Below are 24,136 nucleotides of genomic sequence, written 5' to 3' on the forward strand. Positions count from 1 at the left end.
CCCACTTTATAATATTTAACTCAGTGGTTAGAGCACTCAGATGGGATGTGGGAGGGTCAGGGTCAAGTCTTCTCTCTCTGTCAGAGTGGGAGATAGGATTTGAACAGGGAGCCTCCCACCTCACAGGAGAATGCTCTAACCACTGGACTATGGGGTATTCTGATATGGTGTTTCATCAGTCTCTTGATCGGTTGTGGATAAATGATGAAAGAATGAGTGGAACAGGAGGACTGGACCAGGGCCTTCCACCCCCCAGATGGATGCCCTAATCACTGGACTCTTGAATCACACTCTCTCTCTCTCTCTCTCTCTCTGTCATTGGGCCAGAGACTGAGACTGTCAGCACTCTGTATATGGTGCTTTTCATCAATGGAGTTCAAAGGTGAACAAGCAATATTTGTTTTACAGATGTGGAAATTGTGATGCTGAGGTTGTCTGGCCAAAGTCAGATGGAGTCAATAGCAGAGCCGGGAATGTAACCTGAAGCTCCATGCTAGAGAATTGCTAGGAGAATTGACCAGCTTTCCATCTTTTATAAGGTGTAGTGTGTGAATATTTTTAAAAATAAATATCTGATTTGGAATAGTCTCATGCTCTTTAAAAAAAAATTATGCTCTAGCACATAGTGTAATAGTTTTACATCGTAATTGTTGCATACTGTGGATGTTTACTCTGAGGTATAGTTCTAATGTGTCACTATTTCTGAATCCATAGACATGCAGCCTGTCAGGCATTCTTTTACAAAAAGTGGAATGGCCTTTAAAGCTTGTAACGTCACAGGAGCCTTTTGCAGAAAATTGTAGTAGAATTTTTTGGGCCAGTTGGCTCTGCAATTGCATACAGTGTGATCTTGCAAGCAAACATGTAAAAACCCAATGCCAGGAGTGTGAGCTCCCTGAACAATTGCCTGCACCATCCAAGATTTCTGCAGTTGGAATTGTCATGTTATTTGTCCCTTCCTATCTACAAACGAGCAATTAAATCTGGGTTTCTCTACTGTATTAGAGCAGAGAAAGGAGGGACAGTACAATAGAGAATACTTTTCTCTTGTGTAGTGATGAGTTTAAGTTTTTGTTGAGCCTTGGGTATAGGGAAAGGAGCAGGGAATGTAGACTTTTGATCCTGCAGTGGATTGTTATGGGGCGAGGAGGTTACTGTGAGGGAGGGTTGAGTGGCAAGAGTTAGGTGCATACAACCTCCCATGCCTCTAGAAACTGAGCATCATGGGGGTTGGATGGGGAATCACTGGGTTGGGTGCATGCCTGGAAAGATTGGGAGGGTATCAGAACTATGGGAATGAGACTCATTGAGGTGGGAGTTATGAGGGAGGGGAGGCAGGAGGGCTAATGTAGATGACTTTTTTTGCAACATGCCCAGGGATACTTTACTCATGCACCCATCTGCAGTATCTACTCCCTTAAAATCCAAGGGGACTAAATTGTATTGCCTTGAGCTGGGGATATACAGGTTTTAAGATGAATGGAGAAATACCAGTTGTAGTGGGTATCTGAAATCACTTTTAAGCATGGCAGCAGACAAGCTCAGGGGACAGTGACATAAATTTATCTATCATAAACATGGTCTCTGTGTACAAAAAAAGCATTTTTTAAAAAATGGGAGCAGAACTCTGAACTTGTTAAACAAAAACTTCATACATCTTCATTAAAACATTTTCAAAGCTTTGGTGAAACAAACTCCATATCTTGAACCTGTTATATATGATCAATGACCACTTGCAGAAATCAGCTGTTCAGGTTTCTTAAATTATTGCTCCTGTCACTCTCCACCTAATCAAAACAGACCATCTTAATCTTGCTTCTGCCCCAGTTGAGACCTAGGGAAAACTTGTTCCTAGGTAAATGATCTCTGGATTGATTGTCCCTGAGAAGAAGGCAGTTGACAGTGGATCAAGGGTATCTCATGGGCACTCTGCAAGTGATTGTCTTTTGGTCCTGTCTTCCTTGTGTTCCTCCATTGGGTTTGCCTCTATTAAGTGTCTAGTCAAGCTCAGCTGGGTCCTGACCAAGCCTGGCACCTTCCATTGAGGGGTGCATCAGGGCTGTTTGCTGTATGCCATTGAGGCCATCCTCATGTACATGAATCATGTAATTCTGGTCGTCATCTGGCTGGCTCCTGTCAACAGTACCTGTGACCTTTGGGCAGGAGCATGCTTCCCCACCCATACTCCTCATCCCCCAACAGAGGAGTAAGTGGGGAGTGAGTTGTATTAATTTAGAGGGAATACAGGGACCTAAGAATCAAAGGTGTTAACCTAACACCTCTAACATTAAATAATGTTAAACAAGGTTCGGGGTTTGGTATATAGAGATCTGAACATGCTTAGTCCCATGCAAATATGCCATTTAAAAATCCTTTTAATCTTAAAGATAAAGAAAAGAAGGAAAAAACAGTTAAAGCATTTGAAATGTAAAGTATTAAATAAGACTTTCATTTTTAACTGCTTTTCTTTCCCTTTAGGTGGAGAGAGTCTTAGAAAGCACAATCTCCATGTTTGACAGTCTCCTAGATGGTATCAATTATAGTAATGTGTCCTTTTCCCCAAAAGAGAGGAAGTTAGCTGAAATGGGCTGGAGCTGTCTCTGTTTTTTAAAGTCTGAGCCCATTTCATCCTAGGTGGTGTTGGGATTCAGCTGGAGCCAGTAGGGAGTTTTGAGTCCCTCTGGAATGGTCAGGACATCTCTCAGGATTAGAATGCTAAAGGCCCAGGATCTTACGAGATAGTGGGGGTGGCAGTTACAATGGTGAAGCTTGCTCCATTCTCCCCCAATGTCTGTCTCTCTCTCTGGTGGGCAGAATGAGGGGATGGGATATTATTTTATCCATCAGTTAGGCCTACTGTCCAACAAACATGTTTGGCTTCACTGATGTTTAGTTTCATGTTTTTCTTGTTTACCAAGCATGATCTTACCATAGTCCTTGAGTTATATCAGTAGGCCTTTGTCTTCCTTTCATATTTTTTCACATCAACATTTGTTATGAAATCTTATGAACTTTTAAGTCCTTTTTATAGTTGATCTTGTAATTAGATTAAATGTGCAGGTTCCATTATTACACACCAAGCACAGCAGCACCTCATGGAGTGGGAAAGGGGAAAACAAATGTCCCCTCCTGAGGGTTGCAACCCAACGAAGGGAGGATGTCCACATTGTGGAAGGAGACCAGTTCAGAGTGGGATTGGTGTCCCTAGTGGCTATACTGTTGGGGGCAGCTCCACCTCTCCACATACAGGTGTTAAAGGGGCTGGGGGCTCCTCTTCAACCTCAGTACCGGGTGCCAAGATGAACTCGGTGCCCAAGGCTTTGGCATTGGATGTTATAGTGAGGAGCTCTGGTAGAGCACCACGAAGGACCCCTGTGACCGAATGCACCCCTTTATTACAGTGAGTGTAGGAGGTAAATAATCTTTGTACAGAATATGCCTTGTAAGATATCATTTGAAAACTATTAACTCACTAGTCAATCATATCGTGATGAAATGTGTGTAGCAACATCATATGTAAAGCTATGCATTTCCCTGAATGATAAGGATGTCAAATGTTTAAGCAAATGTTTAATGCATCCCCGATTAGGCAGAACTGGTCAAGCAAGTCTTAAACAAAGGAATTTGTTTACCTCAATGTACATATAGGTGGTAAACAAAGTCCTTGAAACAGTAAGAGGGAGACAAGGTAAATCTGCATTTCAGCAAACAGCCCGAAGCCTCTTTCACGAGACTCCTTGTCTCTGTCCTAACAGAAGGAATGAACTTTAGGGGTAACCCTTGAGAAAATGCATTTCAAAGGGCACCAAACTATAAAAGTGAGGGGCAGAAACACCCAGGTTCTCTCTCCCTATCCATCTCCCGCTTCACTTAAGACAACAAAAGAAACAGCCATTGAACTTTGAGATCAGATACTGGTCTGAGAATTTGTTCAGCAATGTTACTGAAAATCTGTGGCGAGAACTTCACTTTAAACAAAGTCTAATTTAAGTTTAGAAAGAGTATTCTCTATTTTTTTCTTGTAATCATTTCTGACTTTAATGCCTTGCTACTTGTATTCATTCAATATAACTACAAAGAGATGGATTTAAACTTGTTTTATTTCTTAATTAAAACTAATCTAGGGTTATGAATTGTTTGGGTATCTCCTTTTAGCAGACTATGCCCATGGGCCCAATCTTTCTGGACTGTCCAGGAGAAGACAGGACAGTGTGGAACACATACTGGGAAATCTGGGACTGGGAGTGTGTTAGGGTCACCCTGAAAGTAGTAACTAAGGCTGCTGGAAGCCAGCAGGTGGCTGGAGTTAGCTGACAGGCTGTTGAGGTCAGAGCTATTGGACCAGGGCTGTGGCTGTATGCAGACACTCAGGCTGGGACCTGCATGCTTTTTGTGAAGAGTCCAGTTTGGGAGCTACAGTAGCAAAGCATAGTAAGGCATCCCAAGTTGCAAGGTAAGTGGTGACATAGCTCCTCACTGGTTCGATAGCACCCAGGAATGTTGTTATCCCTTCAGGCTACCTCCACTGCTGGTGGCAGCTGGGGTGTAACTTGACAGTGGAATAAAAAGACATGATGGAGGGGTGGTGTCCTTGCAGCCCAGTGGGAAAGAGTGGAGGTGGAAGCCCAATTTCCTGAGGGTAGACAGGAGAAGTAGGAGCTAGCACTCGGGAGGAAGGGCAGTTTGGAGAACCATCCAAAGGCTCAAGGGGGATGAAGAGGCCCCGCAACTGAGACCCTTCTCCATCACCTCCTGGGCAGTGGCCTCTGATGCTAGGAAGAAAATGACACTCTCCTATGTTTTGGAGCCTAGCACTCTGGCCAAGGGCCCCACCACTGCTGCTAATGCCTGCATATAAGTCACCATGTGGGGTGAGATGGCCACCAAAAGGCAGCAGACACTGTGCCTCTTGGTCAGGGTTGGGCAGAGGCCCTGGCCACGTAGATGAAGAAGGTGGCAGAGTGGACTGAGGGGGCATGGCAGACAGCAATGGGGCTGTGGCCACTTGAGCATACTCCCCAGGGACTGAAGAGTGGAGACCCCCAGAACTGGTGGAAGGAGGGGAATAAAGGAAGATAGAAGATTCTCGAAATGAACTGCTGGCTAGGTAAGTGGTGTAAGGTGGAGGGGTTTAGTTTTGTGGAACACGGGTTCATCTAAGGGGATGAGACAGGATCGTTTGGATGGCCTCCATCTCAGTAGAAGGGTGACGAATCTTCTCAGGGACAGGCTGGCTAGCATAGTCAGGAGCACGTTAAACTAAAAAGGGGAGGGTAAAAAAAGTGACGATATGAATGCATAACAAAATTGAGATGTTGAGAACAAAATTAATCAGCAATCAAACATGCAGACAAGAAATTGTTTAATTGCTTATAATATACAGTGATGCTAGGACTCTAGGTAACAAACAAGAAGAATATGGATTTCTAAATTTGACCTAGTTGATATTACTAATATCTGGTGGGATGAGTCCCATGGTGGGAATGTTAAAATCTATTTTTATAATCTATTTAGGAAAGACTGAGTGAGAAAAAGGAGGGGGAGTTACACTCTTGTCAGAAATGGTATTACCTATTTGAAAGACTGAACTTGGAATAATACGATCCAGAATGCATATGGATTAATGTCCTAACAGATAAAGCATAAGATGGGCGGTAGCAGACACGAACTAATCCCCACTAGATCGCACTAGGGAAGAGGTTGACCACCTCCTTTTTCATCTATCTAAAAAAAAACTGAGTGATCATGAGGGACTTCAATTTGAGTGATGTGCTGGAGGTCTCATACTCTCCATATGAAAATACCTTGGGGATTTCTAAATATTATAGATAGTGATTTTCTCCTTTAAAACACGTTGCATCCAATACAGAGCATTCTATATTAGACTGCATCTTGACAGATAAAGAGGAACTGATCACCTAACTAAAAATGAATGGTAACTTATATCTAAGTGATGATCATGACTTGATCACATTTATAATGTGCAAACAGAATAAAGTTCAGACCATATAAAGTGGAACCCCGATTATTCAATCTAATTGGGACCAGGGCCAGATCCGACAATCAAAAATTCAGATAAGCAAGAGAATGGGTGGGGCTCGGGCCACCCAGTTTGGTTAATAGGGAGAGCCAGACAATGGAGGTTCAGATAGTGTTCTACCGTATGTACTTGGTGCTTTAAAAAGGACCACTTTGGAAAGGTGAAAACAGGTTTCAGAGTGGTAGCCATGTTAGTCTGTATCAGCAAAAACAAAAGAGGAGTCCTTGTGGCACCTTAGAGACTAACAAACGTATTTGGGCATAAGCTTTCATGTGCTTTGGGTTCTGACTCCTCCTTATAAAATGGAAGGGTAACCGAAAACAATGAACAGAGAGGGGGGATTATGAGAAAAATCATCTCCCCAGGCTGCACTGGGAGTAGGGTGCATATGAGTGAGGAGGGTGCAGGGAAGGGGGGGAAAAATCAAACAAAGGGGAATCACAAGTGCAGGTGAAAAGGGCAACCAGGCTCAGGGAGCGACCCCCAGCTGGGGGTGGACGTGGCAGGGGAAGCAAGCAACAAGTACAGGAGTGAGGCAATTAGGGGTGCTATGCGAGTGGAGCACAGACCAGGAAGGGGGCAAGACCAGACCACAGGCCAGAGTGAAGGGCAATGGAGCTGCAGGGGGTGGAGGCGTGGTGGGTGTGTGTGATAGGCAGAGGGATCCCGACTCGCCCAGTCCAAAGAGATGTAAAAGACAGGGAACAAAGAGTAAGAATTAATGGTAAATTCTCAGAATGGAAAGGGGTAACTAGTGGTGTTCCCCAAGGGTCAGTCCTAGGACCAATTCTATTCAATTTATTCATAAATGATCTGGAGAAAGGGGTAAACAGTGAGGTGGCAAAGTTTGCAGATGATACTAAACTACTCAAGATAGTTAAGACCAAAGCAGATTGTGAAGAACTTCAAAAAGATCTCACAAAACTAAGTGATTGGGCAACAAAATGCCAAATGAAATTAAATGTGGATAAATGTAAAGTAATGCACATTGGAAAAAATAACCCCAACTATACATACAATATGATGGGGGCTAATTTAGTTACAACGAGTCAGGAAAAAGATCTTGGCATCATCGTGGATAGTTCTCTGCAGATGTCCATGCAGTGCGCAGAGGTGGTCAAAAAAGCAAACAGGCTGTTAGGAATCATTAAAAAGGGGATAGAGAATAAGACAGAATATATTATTGCCCTTATATAAATCCATGGTACGCCCACATCTCGAATACTGTGTACAGATGTGGTCTCCTCACCTCAAAAAAGATATTCTAGCACTAGAAAAGGGCAACAAAAATGACTAGGGGTTTGAAGAGGGTCCCACATGAGGAAAGATTAAAGAGGCTAGGCCATTTCAGCATGAAAAGAGGAGACTAAGGGGGGATATGATAGAGGTATCTAAAATCATGAGTGATGTGGATAAGGAAAAGTTATTTACTTATTCTCATAATACAAGAACTAGGGGTCACCAAATGAAATTAATAGGTAGCAGTTTAGAACAAATAAAAGGAAATTCTTCTTCACACAGTGCATAGTCAACTTGTGGAACTCCTTACCTGCGGAGGTTGTGAAGGCTGGGATTATAACAGCATTTAAAAGAGAAGCGGATAAATTCATGGTGGCTAAGTCCATAAATGGCTATTAGCCAGGAAGGGTAAAGAATGGTGTCCCTAGCCTCTGTTCGTCAGCGGATGGAGATGCATGGCAGGAGAGAGATCACTTGATCATTGCTTGTTAGCTTCACTCCCTCTGGGGCACCTGGCATTAGCCACTGTCGGTAGACAGATACTGGGCTAGATGGACCTTTGGTCTGACCTGGTACAGCCATTCTTATGTAAGAAAGAGAAGGACCTCCCAGCGAAGAACAGGTGCACCCAGCTGGGCACCCGCATGGGAAGCAGGGGAACGCTGCCAGCCGCAGGGCCCAGGGGCGGCTCTAGAGATTTCGCTGCCCCAAGCATGGCAGGCAGAGTGCCTCCAGGGGTTTGCCTGCGGACTGCCCGCTGGTCCCTGCGGGAGGGCCAGCGAAGCCGCGGGACCAGGGGACCCGCTTGGTGTGCTGGGGCCTGGAGCTGCCCCGGCGTGCGGGAGGGCTTTATGCCACTCAACCTCCCCTCTCTTCCCGCAGCAGCCAACATCCGCCGCCGCTGCTACTGCCGCCTCTTGCAGCTGGTCTGAGGGAACCTCCCCAAACCTGAGATGGGGGCCGGGTGTCCGCAGCCAGGGTCCCCGCGCTCCATCCACCGCAGCCAGGCTCTCCCTTTGCACTGCCCCGCTCCGCGCGCTGTGTGTGCCCCTTTAAGAGTCTCCTCTCGGCGTCCCACGTGTGTGATCAGCTGATGGTGACGCTGAGGGGAGAGCGCTCCCCAGTTCCTGAAACATCGGGCGCTGCGGGCTCAACGGGCGCTGGGCTGGGCTGGGCTGTCCCGTGCTCTTCCCCCGCCGAGTCTCCTCCGCGCTCCGCTGGCCGTCGCAGGGGGAAGCGTGCAGGGTTAGTCTGCGCAGCAGGAGAGCGAGCAGCAGTGACAGCCCCAGATACCTGCCCTCTGCCCAGGAAGGCGGTGCTGGGGGGACCTTCCTGCCAGAGACCCGACCCAACCCCACCCTACCCTGCTAGGACCATCCTGCCAGGATCGGAGCCACCTGCACCCCTCTTCTCAGCAGCAGTAACAGAGACCACCCACTGCGCTGGGACCTGCCTGCTAGCTGCAGAGATCTCACCCCACCCCTACACGCCTGGGACCCCTCTGCTCAGCAGCAGTACCAGAAACCACTGCACCTTCCTGCCGGCAGCAAGGACCCTTCGTGTCTCCGCTGGGCTCTTCCTAGCGGGAGTAACAGAGACCTTCCTGATACCCAGGGAGACTTGTTCCCTCCCCTTTGCACCCCAGAGACTTTCCTGCAAAGAACGTTAGGGACGCCACGCTTCAGAGACCCGTTAGCAGAGACTTTCCAACCAAAACTCCTCCTGAATATTAGCAGCAGACTCACTCAGCCCTCTGCAATCCTGAGACGTTCTGACAGCAGAGACCCACTCCCCACTTAAATCCATCCGAGAGGAGCAAAGAGCCCCTTGAGACCGCCGAGCAACAACAGATCCTTTCTATTCACCAGTACATGGATTATCTAGTACGTATTGCGTGTAACGTGTGCTTCCCCCAACTCGCTCTCCTTTCTTTCTTGTCTTGCATCCTCATGGTAAATTGGCTCAGCCACACCTGTCATAGAATAATCTATTGTAATAATATTTACATAGAACATTGTATTTGTTGCTACATGGTGTTTTAAAGGCTTGTATTGGAGACTGCTGGAACCCTAAAGTGAGTATGTAAAAGAAAAATTTAAATCAGCCCTCAGGGCAGCTTTACAACATGACAAAGGTCATACTTTATCAGGCATACAATTACCCCACAGAGCCTTCTCTGGATTATTGCCACTGTATTAAAAGTGTGCGTGTGTCTGTGTGCATACACACACACTTTTAATACAGTGTCAATAATCCAGAGAAGGCTCTGTGGGGTAATTCTACACCTGATGATAAAGTAGGATCTTTCTCCAGTGTTGTAATCCGCTCTAAGGGCGCACACATGTCTAGCTGTGTGTGTGTCTGGAGAACTTTTCCAATAAGTCCTTGTGTGAGTTCCTGATTGGGAGATGGGAGTATTTTTCTTGTTCGATCTTTATCACTCTTTCAGAACTATTAAAGGCCAATAAACCAGAATGGTTTTGCTAAAGTGCTCTGTATCCTCACTCATTTGGTTGTTATTAGAACTCTAAAGTTATGGCCTAGGTCACTGTTTTTTTCCTAAATGCATTAACATAGGATATGGTTGAATGAACTAAATTGTAACCTTGGGCATGACCAGTACTGCACCTGAGTAGTTTGGTATTCACAGTAACTTTAATGTTGCTTAATGAATGTTGCCCTTATTTGTCTGCAGAGATTGTATCATAGGTGTGTACTTCAGGCCAGGGTGGCAGTTAACATGTTCATATTCTAATGTATGGGTCACTATGCAAATATACCAAATGGCTAGGCTGTATAGTGAGCTGAATAGTCACATTTTAGTGTGATTCCTGCTTAACTGATTTCTTAAATTTAAAATGGGAGACTAATGAACTTTCTCTCTCAATTCAACTCAAAGTTTCATATTTTTTTCAAGGTGTTATGGTTTCACTTTTGGTTTACTCATAAACATTTTAAATGAAAGGCAGCTGTCTTCTTGCCATCCCATCTAGTAGGAAGATGTTAGTGTCCCGTGAGATGAAGGAGTTTTTTTTCTTGGCATTTGAAGCTCTAATCTTTATCTAGTTCGTTCTTACACATGACACACATAACTGTGAGTTTGAGATTGTCTTGTTGACTAGTGAGCAAGACCTCCGTCCTTTGTGTTGCAAGGTTGCGCTATTGAAATGAAAGCAGCATGTAACAGCTGACTTATTTTGTTTTTCCTCTCTGCTGTTGGAGCTACCTAGAAAAAAAAACAAATATATTCAACACTTACCTAAATGTTGGGTTTAAATATATGCAGCTTGGATTTATTTTGGAGTGGAAATGCTTTATTTAAAAACTTCATGTTTATAAGTTGTATGCTAGGCTTGAGTCAGGAAGGGAGTGTGCTGTATAATTGAAATAGTAGGTAAATTTATCTTTAAGAACCTAGTTAATGGAATACCGATGGTGAACTTGCTGTGTCCCAAGTGCAGCCTTGCAGTGGCTTCTCAAGAGCCTGGAGCAGTTTATGTTTCCTCCATCAACTTATGTCCAGATGAAACTAGCTGTCTCATGGACTTTTCACAGCAGAAGCTAATCTTCATGACTGCTATGAAAATTCTGTGGAACATACATCACTGTGAGATTAATAAGTTTAATGAATTTTAAAACTGGTAGTGTGTTTGCAAACTAATGCAGGGTGTGGGAGAGCAACTTTTAAAAAAGAAATATAAATGCACTCTTATGCCTTTTTCCTGTTCCTTATGCTCCAGCCAGGCCTGTTGCCTAGCTCAGTGGTTCTCAATCTTTCCAGACTATTGTACCCCTTTCAAGAGTCTGATTTGTCTTGCATACCCCCAAATTTTTTCTCAGTTAAAGTGATTTGCTTACAAAATTAGATATACAAATACAAAAGTGTCCCAGCACACTATTGCAAAAAATTGCTGACTTTCTCATTTTTACCATATAATTATAAAATATTGTACTTCTATAGTATATAGATCAGTATAAACAAGTCATTGTCTGTATGAAATTTTAGTTTGTACTGGCTTCACTATTGATTTTATGTAGCCTGCTGTAAAACTAGACAAATATCTGTATGAGTTGATGTACACCATGGAAGACCTATGCGTACCCCCCAGGGTTATACATACCCTTGGTTGAGAATACTGGCCTAGCTGCTCCCTTTGTCCATTCCTAACTTCATGCCTTCTTTCAAGCAGCCCAGCATGCTTGGAATGATGTTTCACTTTCAAAATGACAAGCTTTCTATTGCTTTATGTCTTAAGAGAAAAGTCTTTTGCACATCTGTTTTGTGAAGTGGTCCTGTAGTTTTTATTTAATTTGGTACTGTAACTGCAAGTGTTTTTTGGAATGTAGCCTCTTCAAGACAAGGTCTTGATTGTTCATCACAATTCACCTATTGTACACTGCCTTGTACATTTGCTGCACTATACAAAACTTGGGAGTTTGGACTACACGTCCCTACTTTAACCAGGTTGGGTTTGTTGTAGGTGGGGAGAGCTGCATTCACAGCTCAAATCCAAACACTGATCCAGTGCTGACTTGGGCCAGTCTCTAAGCTGCTGTCATTTAGGACCAGAGAACATTGACTCCTGATGTGACCATAATTTTCACAGCAGAGAAAGATGCCCCTCCCCGCTTCTTAGAGTGAGAATCGTTGCACTATTCAGTACCAACAGTTTCAAACAAAAAATAGTTTGACAAAATAAAGCAATGAAAAGATGAATTTGTGTTCGTATCTTTAGGGAACTCTGAAACAAGAACAAATTCTCTCTGGCAGTTACAGTATGTTGCTTTCGGATGCATACAGAGTATTTTTTTTAATCTAGCCTTCATTTTCTTCCTCCCAAATAAGCTTGAGAATTGAGATGAGTTTTAGTTTGGCTCTTTCCTTAGCTTTTATCTCTTCTGCCTCTTCTCCATGAAATAGCCTGTGCATGGTGGTACGTGGCCATGCCCTTTGGTAAATGACAGTGGTCCAGGAAGCATTCAAAATCTGCTCAGACAAAACATATGTGGGTGGTCAGTCAGGTGAGAATTTTCATACCACCCATTTAGTCAGCCTGGAGGACAGAGGCTCACTGAACTCTGTGTTAGATCAGAGACCTTCGCTATTTGGTATGCAGGAATAGCAGCGGTGATTGATATTGTTGGTTGTATTGCAGGAGTAGACAACCTATGGCACGTGTGCGGAAGGTGGCACGTGAGCTGGTTTTCAGTGACACTCACTCTGCCCAGGTCCTGGCCACCGGTCTGGGGGGCTTGCATTTTAATTTTAATTTAATTTTAAATGAAGCTTATTAAACATTTTTAAAACCTTACTTTACATACAACAATAGTTTAGTTATATATTATAGAAAGAGACCTTCTAAAAACATTTAAATGTATTACTGGCATGCAAAACCTTAAATTAGAGTAAATAAATGAAGACTTGACACACTACTTCTGAAAGGTTGCCGACCCCTGTTGTATTGCATCCAACTCTGGATGCTAGTCACAGAGTGACTTTCTTGGGGTCGTAGAAAAACGATGCATGTGAAGGAAATCATGAAAGCTGATTGTAAGTTGTGGTCAAAGCTGCTTGGTATCATGTATTTCTGCCTTGTTTGAATCTCTTATCCAGGTGGGTTGCAAGGACCAAGCAGTGATTCCTCTCAGTGATCAGGGGCCACTGTGAATCAGCCCTGAGAGCAGTGAGTTTTCTTGGTGCCCAGCTAGCATGAAGCAGCTGGCATTGTGGTGGAAGGACTAAGTAGTTCTTGGCTGCAACAGGCCCTTTCCAGAGAGGGAGGTGAGAAGCTGAAATGGTGACAAGCAAAATGGGGAAGGGCACTGGGAGGAAGTGAAGAGTAATGGGAAGTAGGATAGGATGGGGGAGGCTGCTGCAGGCTTCCGCTACCCACCAGCAGCCCTCTCCCAGGCTTTTATGCCAAGATCCTTGCAATGAAGGCCATGCATACTATAGGCACTTCTTTTGGTAGGAGCCTCTCATGGTTGGCTTCAAAGGGCTTGATCCCAAGAAATCAAAGCATTTGCAACACCCACTAATATCAGCAGGATGTTGAGCAGTGTTTGAGCATCCTCAGGACCACACCCAAAATTAGCTTTGACTCCTGGCCTGCGTCCATCTTTTTCTGCATTTCTGTTAGGCAAGGAGTGCAGAAACTGTTCCTTCTCCGTGCATGTTTCCTGTAGTACTGAGCACTGTCACTAACTGACCCCTACCATGGTTATCCTCTGGAGGTAATTGTACCCTGTGTAGTAGTCTAGGTTTGTTCCGTCCCCTGGGAAGGGTTGGGAGCAAGGTGTCTAAATCTAAAAAAAGTAACAACAAAATGTTCCACATTTTTTGTACTGGTATAGCTATTTTTGTTAGGGGTGTGATTCGTTTTTGAACAAGTTATACCTGTACAATCCCTAGGATGGACCCATTTATTGGCATAAGTTTATTCCAATATGGGAAGGGGAATAACTATACCAGTACAAGCCCCTGTGTTATACTATCTTATACTGGTCTTTACAGTAGTAAAACTTCTGTATGTACGTCATATGAGAGTCCTCCCGCTTTCTTCTTGCCTTGCATCTGGAGCTTTCACTAAAGAAAGCTGTAAAGCAGGGATCGGCAACCTGTGGCACATGTGCCAAACATGGCACGCGAGCCAATTTTGAGCGGCGCGCAGCCGTCTGCTGCAGTCCTGGCCCCCAGCGCTCTCCCCTGTGGGGGCAGGAGGCAGAAGCTTGGTTCTGCAGCAGCGAAACTTCTCCCTCCCCTGCTTCTTCCCCCAGAGTGGTGCTTTCCTGCCCCTCCCCCTCTCCTTCTCTGCGCCAATCAGCTGATGGCCCTAGCGAGGGGAAGGGGGGAAGAGCAACAGCGTGCAGGCAGTTCCCTAGAGGGGACAGAGAGCGGTAGGGAGGAGCCTTGGGGAAGGGGATGGAACAGACATATCCCTTCCAGCCCCCTGCCCTGAATCCTCAGGGCAGGGGGCTGGGAGCACGCCTACGGGCTGAGCACCCTAGCCCTCTGCCCTGACCCCCCCACACACACTCAGATTTCTGCCCTGCAGCCCCCATACCTGCCAGCCCTGTGCCCTGACCTTTGAACCCCCCCACACAGCCAGCCTTCTGCCCTGCACCCCCCAGCCCTCTGCCCTGCAGCCCCCATATCCCCCAACCCTCTGCCCTGACCCTTGAACCCTCACACACCCCCAGCCTTCTGCTCTGCACCCTCCAGCCCTCTGCCCTGACACCCCCCCCACACTCAGCTTTCTGTCCTGCAGCCCCCATAATCCCCTCATACACACAGCCTTCTGCACTGCACCCCCCAAGTCCCCAGTCCTTTGCCGTGAACCCCGCCTACCCCAACACACACCTAGCCTTCTGTTCTGCATCCCCACAACCCCATCCCTCTGCCCTGACCCCCCCGACACACTCAGCCTTCTGCCCTGCACCCCTCACAAACCCCCTCTGCCCTGACCCTTGACTCGCCCACACACCCAGCCTTCTGCTCTATACCCCGCCCACACACCCAGCCCTCTGTTCTGACCCCTGAAACCTCCCCACTCAGGTCTGGGATCCCGGCCGCAGGCCCTGGTCAGCCCACTGCCGGCCTAGGTAAACAGAACCCCAGGCTGGCAGCAAACTGAGCTGGCTGGTGGCGTAAGATCAGCATTTTAATTTAATTTTAAATGAAGCTTCTTAAACATTTTGAAAACCTTGTTTACTTTACATACAATAGTTTAGTTATATAACACAGACTTATAGAAGGAGACCTTATAAAAACGTTAAAATGTATTGCCAACACGCGAAACCTTAAATTAGAGTGAATAAATGAAGACTTGGCACACCACTTCTGAAAGTTCATTCCCCCTCTCTGTGGCAGAACTATTATCTTGACCATCCTTGAAAGGTGTTTGTCTAGCCTGTTTTTAAAAATGGAGATTCCACAACCTCCCTAAGTAATTTGTTCCAGTGCTTTCCTAATGTCTAACGTAAATCTGCCTTGCTGCAATTTAAGCCCCATTACGTGTCCTGTCCTCAGTGGCTATGGAGAACAATTTTATCACCCTCTTTTTTTATAACAGCCTTTTATCATCATGTCCCCCTCAATTTTCTCTTTTCCCAGATTTTAAAAAAAGACATTGATTTAAATCTGAATGAGGGCTTGTAAAACTAATTTTGAAATTTGTCCTACTGTAACTAACTTTTGATTAAAATTTTCTAATAAAATAAATTCAGATGTTTAAAACAGCCATGTTGCTAGTGTATCTTATTGGAGTTTTACAAAACTGCTATAGGCAAAAAAATTGTTTTGAAAATTAAGTCCCTGATTTTGCATACAGTTAAGCAGGTTATATAATCTTATTCACATGGATAGTCCCATTGACTTCATGTCCTTTAAGTTAAGCGTGTGCATAAGTGTTTGAAGCATCAAGGGCTAAAATTGGTATTTGTATTAAACTTTTCTCTCAGTGGCGTATCATCTTTGTCATATCAAACGTAATTACTTCATTGTTAACAACAAAAAGTTATTTAGACTTTCAATACATTAAAATAGTTCACAATAACTTTAAACACTGACCAAAATGTTCTAACCTTAGCTGCTAAACCCGTATTTAGGCACCTAAGTGACTTAGGAGCACAAGTCCCATTGACTTTAAACTGCAGTTCCTGAGTACAGTTTGGTCAAAGAATCTTCACTTTCATGACTTGTTTGACATTCAATATATTGAACTTCAAATATGGTGTCTCCAAAATAGTGTCTCATCTATCATCTGTTCTCTATCAATGTGGTATCCATCATTGAAAGCCTACCATTATCATAGTTCCTTTTATAATCTAATCAGATTTATAGATGAGTATGGCTATGCAAGTGGTAATCTGTGGTAGATTATCATTCAGTGGTTTCTGATCTACTTCATGTGGTTTTTTCCTTACTACTCCTTTATTACTTGTACTCTCTGAGACAGACTGCTGAAATATTCCTTTCATGGTTATTTTTCAAGTGAACTATCAGAGCAGCTGTTCCCATGTGAGAATTGCTTTTCACTAACATTTTCTAGACAAGTATTTACTGTCCATTGGATGAGGAGGAGGGGAGATCTCTGGTGTGAGAGATGCTGGGGTTTTTCTTCAGGGTTGTTTGGCCTTGATGTTCATATGCCTCTCTTTTATTACCTATAATGTTACTAGCAGGTGAATGTCTGGAATTCTCTTCCTCCTTACTTCCTTGCCTTGCAACTATTTAAAAAATTCCCTTCTCATCAGTTATTACTTATCTCTTTCTGTAGCCATATACCATCAGTACAGACTATTGGGTTGTATTTTGGCTGAGGTGTCCGGTTGCCATTTTTGGAAGCATTGTGCCCTCTAAAGATTGCTGGCTTATCTCAAGGTATCATCCTCTCCATCTGTTTAAGAAGTATTGCAGGCATTTGTGACTTTTCTTATGAGTCACTTTAATATATGGAGAGCTATAAAAGATGCTAGTAGGTAAAGAAATAATATGGGGAAAGAAGCCAAATTGTGGATGCAAGATCATTGGGTGCGCATGTATCATGTGGTCTGGAGTCATGAATGTTGTTTCTCCTGATTGTGAAGGAAGCTCTGCTGCTTACTTCTGTTGTAGGCAGGAACTAGAAAAGTAACTTGTATCAAAAGCAATTTTCTGACATCTTATAACCTCAAGCAGCTGATGTGGCTAAAGTACATTACAAACCAAAACTACTGCAAGGTCTCTGATAGTTCGGCAGTATTCCGGTCATAAGCAGCACTGCACTTTAATGGTAGTAATTCTGGGAGCTGCCTCCTAGTTTTTAAAAAAAAAAAAAAAAAAAAAAAAAATTCTCCCCACTCCTCAAAAAAAAAAAATCACAAAAGAAAAAACAAAAACCCATGTCAAAGTTGTGAACTCAAGAATCTGGTTCATCCAAGGTGCTTAAAGAAGCTTGCTCATGACAGTATCTCTTCTCTCAGAGAATCAACTCAGTTTGACATAGATCCTGGCAAAGATAATGGAGCAGCTGATGTGGGACTCAATTAATAAAGAATTAAAAGGCAGTAACTTAATACAAATCAACATGCATTTATGGAAAATAGATCCTGTCACACTAATTTGATTTTTTTTTTTTAATGAGATTGCAAGTTTGGTTGATAAAGGTATATTATTTCAAACATTACATTGGTAAGGTTCTTAACTGGGCACCACCCAACACTTTGATTAAAAAACTAGAATGATATAAAATTAACATGGCACACATTAAAAACTGGCTAACTGATAGGTCTCAAAATGTAACTATAAATGGGGAATCATAATGGAGCAGGTCTGTTTCCGGTGGAGTCCCACAGTAATCTGTTCTTAGTCCAGCACTATTTAATGCTTTGATGACTTGGAAGAAAACCATAAAATCATCACTGATCAAGTTTGCAGATGATCCAACAATTGAGGAAGTAGTAAATCATGAAGAGATCAGGTTACTAAGAGTGATCTGGATCACATGATAAAGTAATTGCAAGCAGACAGTAAGTATTTTAATACAGCTAAATGTAAATGTAGGAACAAAGGAATGGAGGCCATACTTGCAGGATGCAAGAATTCTATGCTGGGAAACAGTGACAGAAAAGATCTGGGGGGGTCATGGTGGATAATCATCTGAACATGATCTCCCAGTACGATGCTGTGGCCACATGAGTGAATGTTGTCCTGGGATGCATAAACAGGGCAATCTTGAGTAGGAGTAGAGAGATTATTTATGCCTGTATTTGACACTGGTACAACTGCTGCTGGAATACGGTGTCCAGTTTTAGTGCCCACAGTTCAAGAAGGCTGTTGATAATTTGGAAAGGGTTCAGAGAAGAGCCACAAGAATCATTAAAGGATTAGTAAACTTGCATTATAGTGATAGCCTGTAATCATGTCATCCCTTAGACTATCAGTTCCTACATGATAAAGAAATATTTTATAGGCTCTTCAGTTTACCAGAGAGGTATAATATGATCCAATAGCTGGAAGTTGAAGCTAGACAATCCAAACTGGAAATAAGATGTAAAATTTTAACTGAGAGTAATCAGCCATTGGAATAATTTACCAAAAGATCATGCTGGATTCTCTATTACTGACCATTTTAAAGTCAAGATTACATATTTTTCTGAAAGATCTGCTCTGAAAATTATTCTGGGGAAGTTTTATGGCCTGTGTTATACAGGAGGTCAGACTAGATGATCACAGTGGTTCCTTCTGGGCTTAGAAGCTTTGCATATTATGGGGAATATTTGCTGAACTAAAGATTGTAACTGCATTATAAAATGGGTAATAAGGATATTGCTGTCTTAACTCAGTAAAATCTAATAATTCTTTTAGAGTAGCAGCTGTGTTAGTCGTATCAGCAAAAAGAACAGGAGTACTTTGCCACCTTAGAGACTAACAAATTTATTTGAGCATAAGCTTTCGTGGGCTACAGCCCACTTCATCGGATGCATAGAATGGAACATACAGTAAGAAGATATATTTAAACATACAGAGAACATGAAAAGGTGGAAGTACCCATACCAACTGTAAGAGACTAATTAAGCTATTATCAGCAGGAGAGGAAAAACTTTTGAAGTGATAATCAAGATGGCCCATTTCAAACAGTTGACATGAAGGTGTGCGGATACTTTAATGTGGGGAAATAGATTTAAATTAGTGTAATAACTGAGCCATTCCCAGTCTCTGTTCAAACCTAAGTTAATGGTATCTAGTTTGCATATTAATTCAAGTTCAGCAGCTTCTCGTTGGAGTCTGTTTTTAAATTTTACAGACAGCCCCCCAAATACTCACCAGCAACCACACACCATGCAACAAAAACACTAACCCAGGAACCTACCCTTACAACAAAGCCCAATGCCAACACTGTCCACATAACTATTCAAGTGACACCATCATAGGACCTAATCACATCAGCCATGTCATCAGGGGCTCATTCACCTGCACATCTACCAATGTGATATATGCCATCATGTGCCAGCAATTCCCCTCTGCCATGTACATTGGCCAAACCGGACAGTCTCTACGCAAAAGAATAAACGGACACAAATCTGACATCAGGAATCATAACATTTCAAAAACTAGTAGGAGAACACTTCAGTCTCTCTAATCACTCAGTGACAGATGTTACAGTGGCAATTTTGCAACAGAAAAGCTTCAAAAACAGACTCCAATGAGAAGCTGCTGAACTTGAATTAATATGCAAACTAGATACCATTAACTTAGGTTTGAACAGAGACTGGGAATGGCTCGGTCATTACACTAATTTAAATCTATTTCCCCACATTAAAGAATCCTAAAAACCTTCATGTCAACTGTTTGAAATGGGCCATCTTGATTATCACTTCAAAAGTTTCTCTCTCCTGCTGATAATAGCTTAATTAGTCTCTTACAGTTGGTATGGGTACTTCCACCTTTTCATGTTCTCTGCATGTTTAAATATATCTTCTTACTGTATGTTCCATTCTATGCATCCGATGAAGTGGGCTGTAGCCCACGAAAGCTTATGCTCAAATACATTTGTTAATCATTCTTTTGATGCTTGAATGGGCAGAAAGGGGGGACATTTCTGATTCCAAATGATAATGAAAATAAAAGTTGAAACTTGTTTGTGTTGCCACTAGAAAATTTGAGTTCCATTGGTAAACTCTTGACTTTAAGGTGATTGTTATAAATACTAAAACTTTATAAAGCTTCCTGGCGAAAACAAGAGAATGCCTAATGTCTCCAAGCCAAATGTGACTACACTTTCCAGAGCTAGATTCTGTGAAATCACTCATCTTTTTGAATGTTCAAAAAGTTTACTTAGGCCATGTCTACATCTAAAATTTTGCAGCGCTGGTTGTTACAGCTGTATTAGTACAGCTGTATAGGGCCAGCGCTGCAGAGTGGCCACACTTACAGCAACCAGCGCTGCAAGTGGTGTTAGATGTGGCCACACTGCAGCGCTGTTGGGCGGCTTCAAGGGGGGTTCCGGGAACGCGAGAGCAAACCGGGAAAGGAGACCAGCTTCGCCGCGGTTTGCTCTCGCGTTCCCGGAGCCACCCAGCAAACCGCAGGGAAGGAGACCTGCTTGCTCGGGGTTCCGGGAACGAGAGAGCAAACCGGTAAAGGAGACCAGCTTCGCCGCGGTTTGCTCTCGCGTTCCCGGAGCCACCCAGCAAACCGCAGGGAAGGAGACCTGCTTGCTCGGGGTTCCGGGAACGAGAGAGCAAACCGGGAAAGGAGACCAGCTTCGCCGCGGTTTGCTCTCGCGTTCCCCGAACCACCCTGCAAACCGCAGGGAAGGAGACCTGCTTGCTCGGGGTTCCGGGAACGAGAGAGCAAACCGGGAAAGGAGACCAGCTTGATTACCAGAGGCTTCCTCCTTCCACGGAGGTCAAGAAAAGCGCTGGTAAGTGTCTACATTGGATTACCAGCGCTGGATCACCAGCGCTGGATCCTCTACACCCGAGACAAAACGGGAGTACGGCCAGCGCTGCAAACAGAGAGTTGCAGCGCTGGTGGTGCCCTGCAGATGTGTACACCTTCAAAGTTGCAGCGCTGTAACTCCCTCACCAGCGCTGCAACTTTCTGATGTAGACAAGCCCTTAGTTTCAGATAAAGCAGGAAAAAACGGTTGAATTAAGTCTAAGTTCAAATTGTGTTGCTGCTTCTGTGGTGAGAGTGACACTGAATATTACATGTCTTTAGACTTAAAAAAAAGTATTTTCTCCGGTTTTGCAAATATGCTTAAGTATGGCTTTAGTACAAGTAGCCTAGGCTATATTGTGATCTTCCCTCCCTCTCCAACCTCCCTCCCTAAATTCAGTATAGCTAGGAACCCACATCACTGTTCCTAAATTCTTCAACAAGGGCTCTGTATTTGACATAGGAGTGCTGAATTCTGTGGGAGTTTCAAGTTCAGTTTAAAAGTAGAGGTTTTTATTGGCTGTGAAAATGAATAAAATAATTACTGCAAATTCCTCCTTTTAATATTCAGTGCAGGCTCCAACGTTTGGTATGTTTTTTTCATTGTTGTCAGTGCTTGCAATCTTATGTCTCGCAAGGTTGGGTGTTTTTCTTATAGCGCTAGCTCCTGGAGTGGTGTGATTGCATGAGAATATCAACTTTTATTAAAAAAAAAAAAAGTTTCTAGCCCTTGTGGGTGTAGATTAAAATTTGAAAATGTAAACTCTTGAAGCTCTAAAACTGGAGGGCAAATATAAAAAAAAATCCATTTAAAAAAAAAACAACCCAAACCTCTCCCCCCCACACCATTGGACTCTGTTTTTGTATATTTGGTGTTTATTTTGTGTATTCAACTTTTTATATGCTATCTTAGGGGTAGGCAACCTATGGAACGTGTGCCAAAGGCGGCACGCGAGCTGATTTTTCAGTGGCACTCACTGCCCAGGTCCTGCTCACTGGTCTGGGGAGTTCTGCATTTTAATTTAATTTTAAATTAAAATTCTTAAACATTTTGAAACCTTATTTACTTTACATACAACAATAGTTTAGTTATATATTATAGATTTATAGAAAGAGACCTTCTAAAAAGGTTAAAATGTATTACTGGCATGCGAAACCTTAAATTAAAGTGAATAAATGAAGACTTGGCACACCACTTCTGAAAGGTTGCTGACCCCTGTGCTATCTCAAGTCTTCAACTTTCAGTGTTGCCACAGCATTATCTGTTGACAATGCAAAACTGCATTGTAGAAGTTCTTTGGTATAAAACTCCTCAGCTATAGCGGAAATAGCTATACTTTGAGTTCACATTTTTCACTTTATGGAGAGGAATAGGGACAGTTGACACCTGAGAGGTATGTGGGAAGGTTGAGGGAGGAACAATGTAAAGATTGCAGGCCTAGTGATCTGAACTGCTTACCATGTGGAGAGGCTGTCGCTGATGAGGAGTGAGCAACAATACACTTTGAAACTGAGGGAAATTCTCCTCTGATTCTAGAAAAAGTGAGATGTGCCTCCTCATCTTTCCTTTTAAGATATAGTAAGATCAGGTTGGTTAACAGAGAAGTAACTGGCATATTGAAATTGGACCATGTCATCATCTCATTACTTCACATTAACACTATCCAGTGATATCATTAGGGGACCATTTAGCTGTATTGCCAGTCTGTTTTTCTTTCTTTTGGAATGGAAAGCGTACTTCTCATGGTATGGAAAAATCTTAGGTTTTAGAGATCTCACAAGAGAAATGGACAAAACTAGGAAATAGGTATTTAAGGGGCTGTTTTCATAAACTAGAAAAAATCCTTCCTAACAAGGGAAGGTGGCACAAGATTCAAAACCAATAAATTAAGTAGCTTTTCTCAGAAAATGGAGCAAATCCAGATGGTGTCCAGGAGCACCCCCCAGTGCAAATAAGGGAAAGCCAAAACAAATATGAATATTGGGTTGGCCCCACAGGAGACAAGACTCTAGGCAGGTGCCTGAAGATTCTTAACCCCTGTGAACACTACCCTGTAGTCAGAGCTAAGGGTTCCCCTTGGATTGCAGGTGCTGATGTGAGGAGAGAAGCTATCTTGTCCATGATAACTGTGCCTTATCTCATTTTGACTTTAGAGGAGGGTAAAAAGACTGAGTGAACATAAGAATGGCCATACTGCGTCAGGCCGTCTAGTTTAGTATCCTGCCTTCCAACAGTGGCCAGTGCCAGGTGCATCAAAGGGAATGAACTGAACAAGGCATTTATTGCATGATCACATCCCCTGTCATCGCAGCAAAGAGTCCTGTGGCACCTTATAGACTAACAGACGTTTTGGAGCAGGAGCTTTCGTGGGCGAATACCCACTTCGTCGGATGCATGCATTCACCCACGAAAGCTCATGCTCCAAAACGTCTGTTAGTCTATAAGGTGCCACAGGACTCTTTACTGCTTTTACAGATCCAGACTCACACGGCTACCCCTCTGAAACTTGATCCCCTGTGATCCAGTCCCAGCATCTGGCAGTCATAGATTTAGGGACACCCAGAGCATGGGGTTGCATCCCTGACCATCTTTGCTTATAGCCATTGATGGACCTAATCTCCAGGAACTTATCTGATTTTTTTTTTTAAACTAATTGTATTTTTGACCTTCACAACATCCCCTGGCAACAAGTTCCACAGATGGACTGTGCATTGGGTGAAGAATTTCCTTTTGTTTTAAACTACTGCCTATTAACATCTTTTGTGTGACCCCTGGTTCTTGTGTGATGTGAAGGAGTAAGTAACAACACTTCCCTATTCACTTTCTTCACTGTCATGATTTTATAGATCTTTTATCATATATTCCCCTTTTATTTGTGTCTTTTCCAAACTGAACAGTCTTAGGCCTTGGCTACACTGGCACTTTACAGCGCTGCAACTTTCTCGCTCAGGGGTGTGAAAAAAACACCTCCCTGAGCGCTGCAAGATACAGCGCTGTAAAGCGCCAGTGTAAACAGTGCCGCCGCGCTGGGAGCGCGGCTCCCAGCGCTGCAAGCTAATCCCCATGAGGATGTGGAGTACGTGCAGCGCTGGGTGAGCTCTCTCTCCCAGTGCTGGCGCTGCGACCACACTCACACTTCAAAGCCCTGCCACGGCAGCGCTCCCGCGGCAGCGCTTTAAAGTTTCGAGTGTAGCCAAGCCCTTAGTCTTTTTAGTCTCTCCTCATATGAAAGCTTGTTTTTTTGCCCTTTTCTATACCCTTTCCAATTCTCGCATAGCTGTTTTGAGAGGGGGGCTGACCAGCACTGCACTCAGTATTCAAGGTGTGGGCATACTATGGATTTATATAGTGGAGTTGTGATATTTTCTCTTATCTATCCATTTCCTAGTGTTTCCTCTTCTGACTGCTGCTGCACATGGAACAGATTTTTCAG

At 43.5% G+C, this 24,136-nt stretch overlaps 1 protein-coding gene across 13 annotated transcripts in view; it reads left to right on the forward strand.

The window, feature by feature from the left end:
• Positions 1–8,312: 8,312 nt before the first annotated feature.
• The window catches only part of ARL15 (ADP ribosylation factor like GTPase 15), a 322,749-nt gene continuing 306,925 nt past the window's right edge, over positions 8,313–24,136 (forward strand). For 4 of the 13 annotated variants that reach the window (XR_004000955.1, XR_004000956.1, XM_030567017.1 and 1 more), the window contains exon 1: positions 8,321–9,162. Coding sequence is in view for 6 of the 13 variants with exons in the window: in XM_030567017.1 (XP_030422877.1) it covers positions 9,151–9,162 (12 nt within the window). In the remaining 7 variants the exon portion in view is untranslated. Of the gene's footprint in view, positions 9,163–24,136 lie in introns of all 13 variants that reach the window. The other 9 variants (XM_030567019.1, XM_030567021.1, XM_030567022.1 and 6 more) reach the window with 6 other exon arrangements.

This window comes from Gopherus evgoodei, chromosome 6, assembly GCF_007399415.2.
Source record: "Gopherus evgoodei ecotype Sinaloan lineage chromosome 6, rGopEvg1_v1.p, whole genome shotgun sequence".
Taxonomy (NCBI): domain Eukaryota; kingdom Metazoa; phylum Chordata; order Testudines; family Testudinidae; genus Gopherus; species Gopherus evgoodei.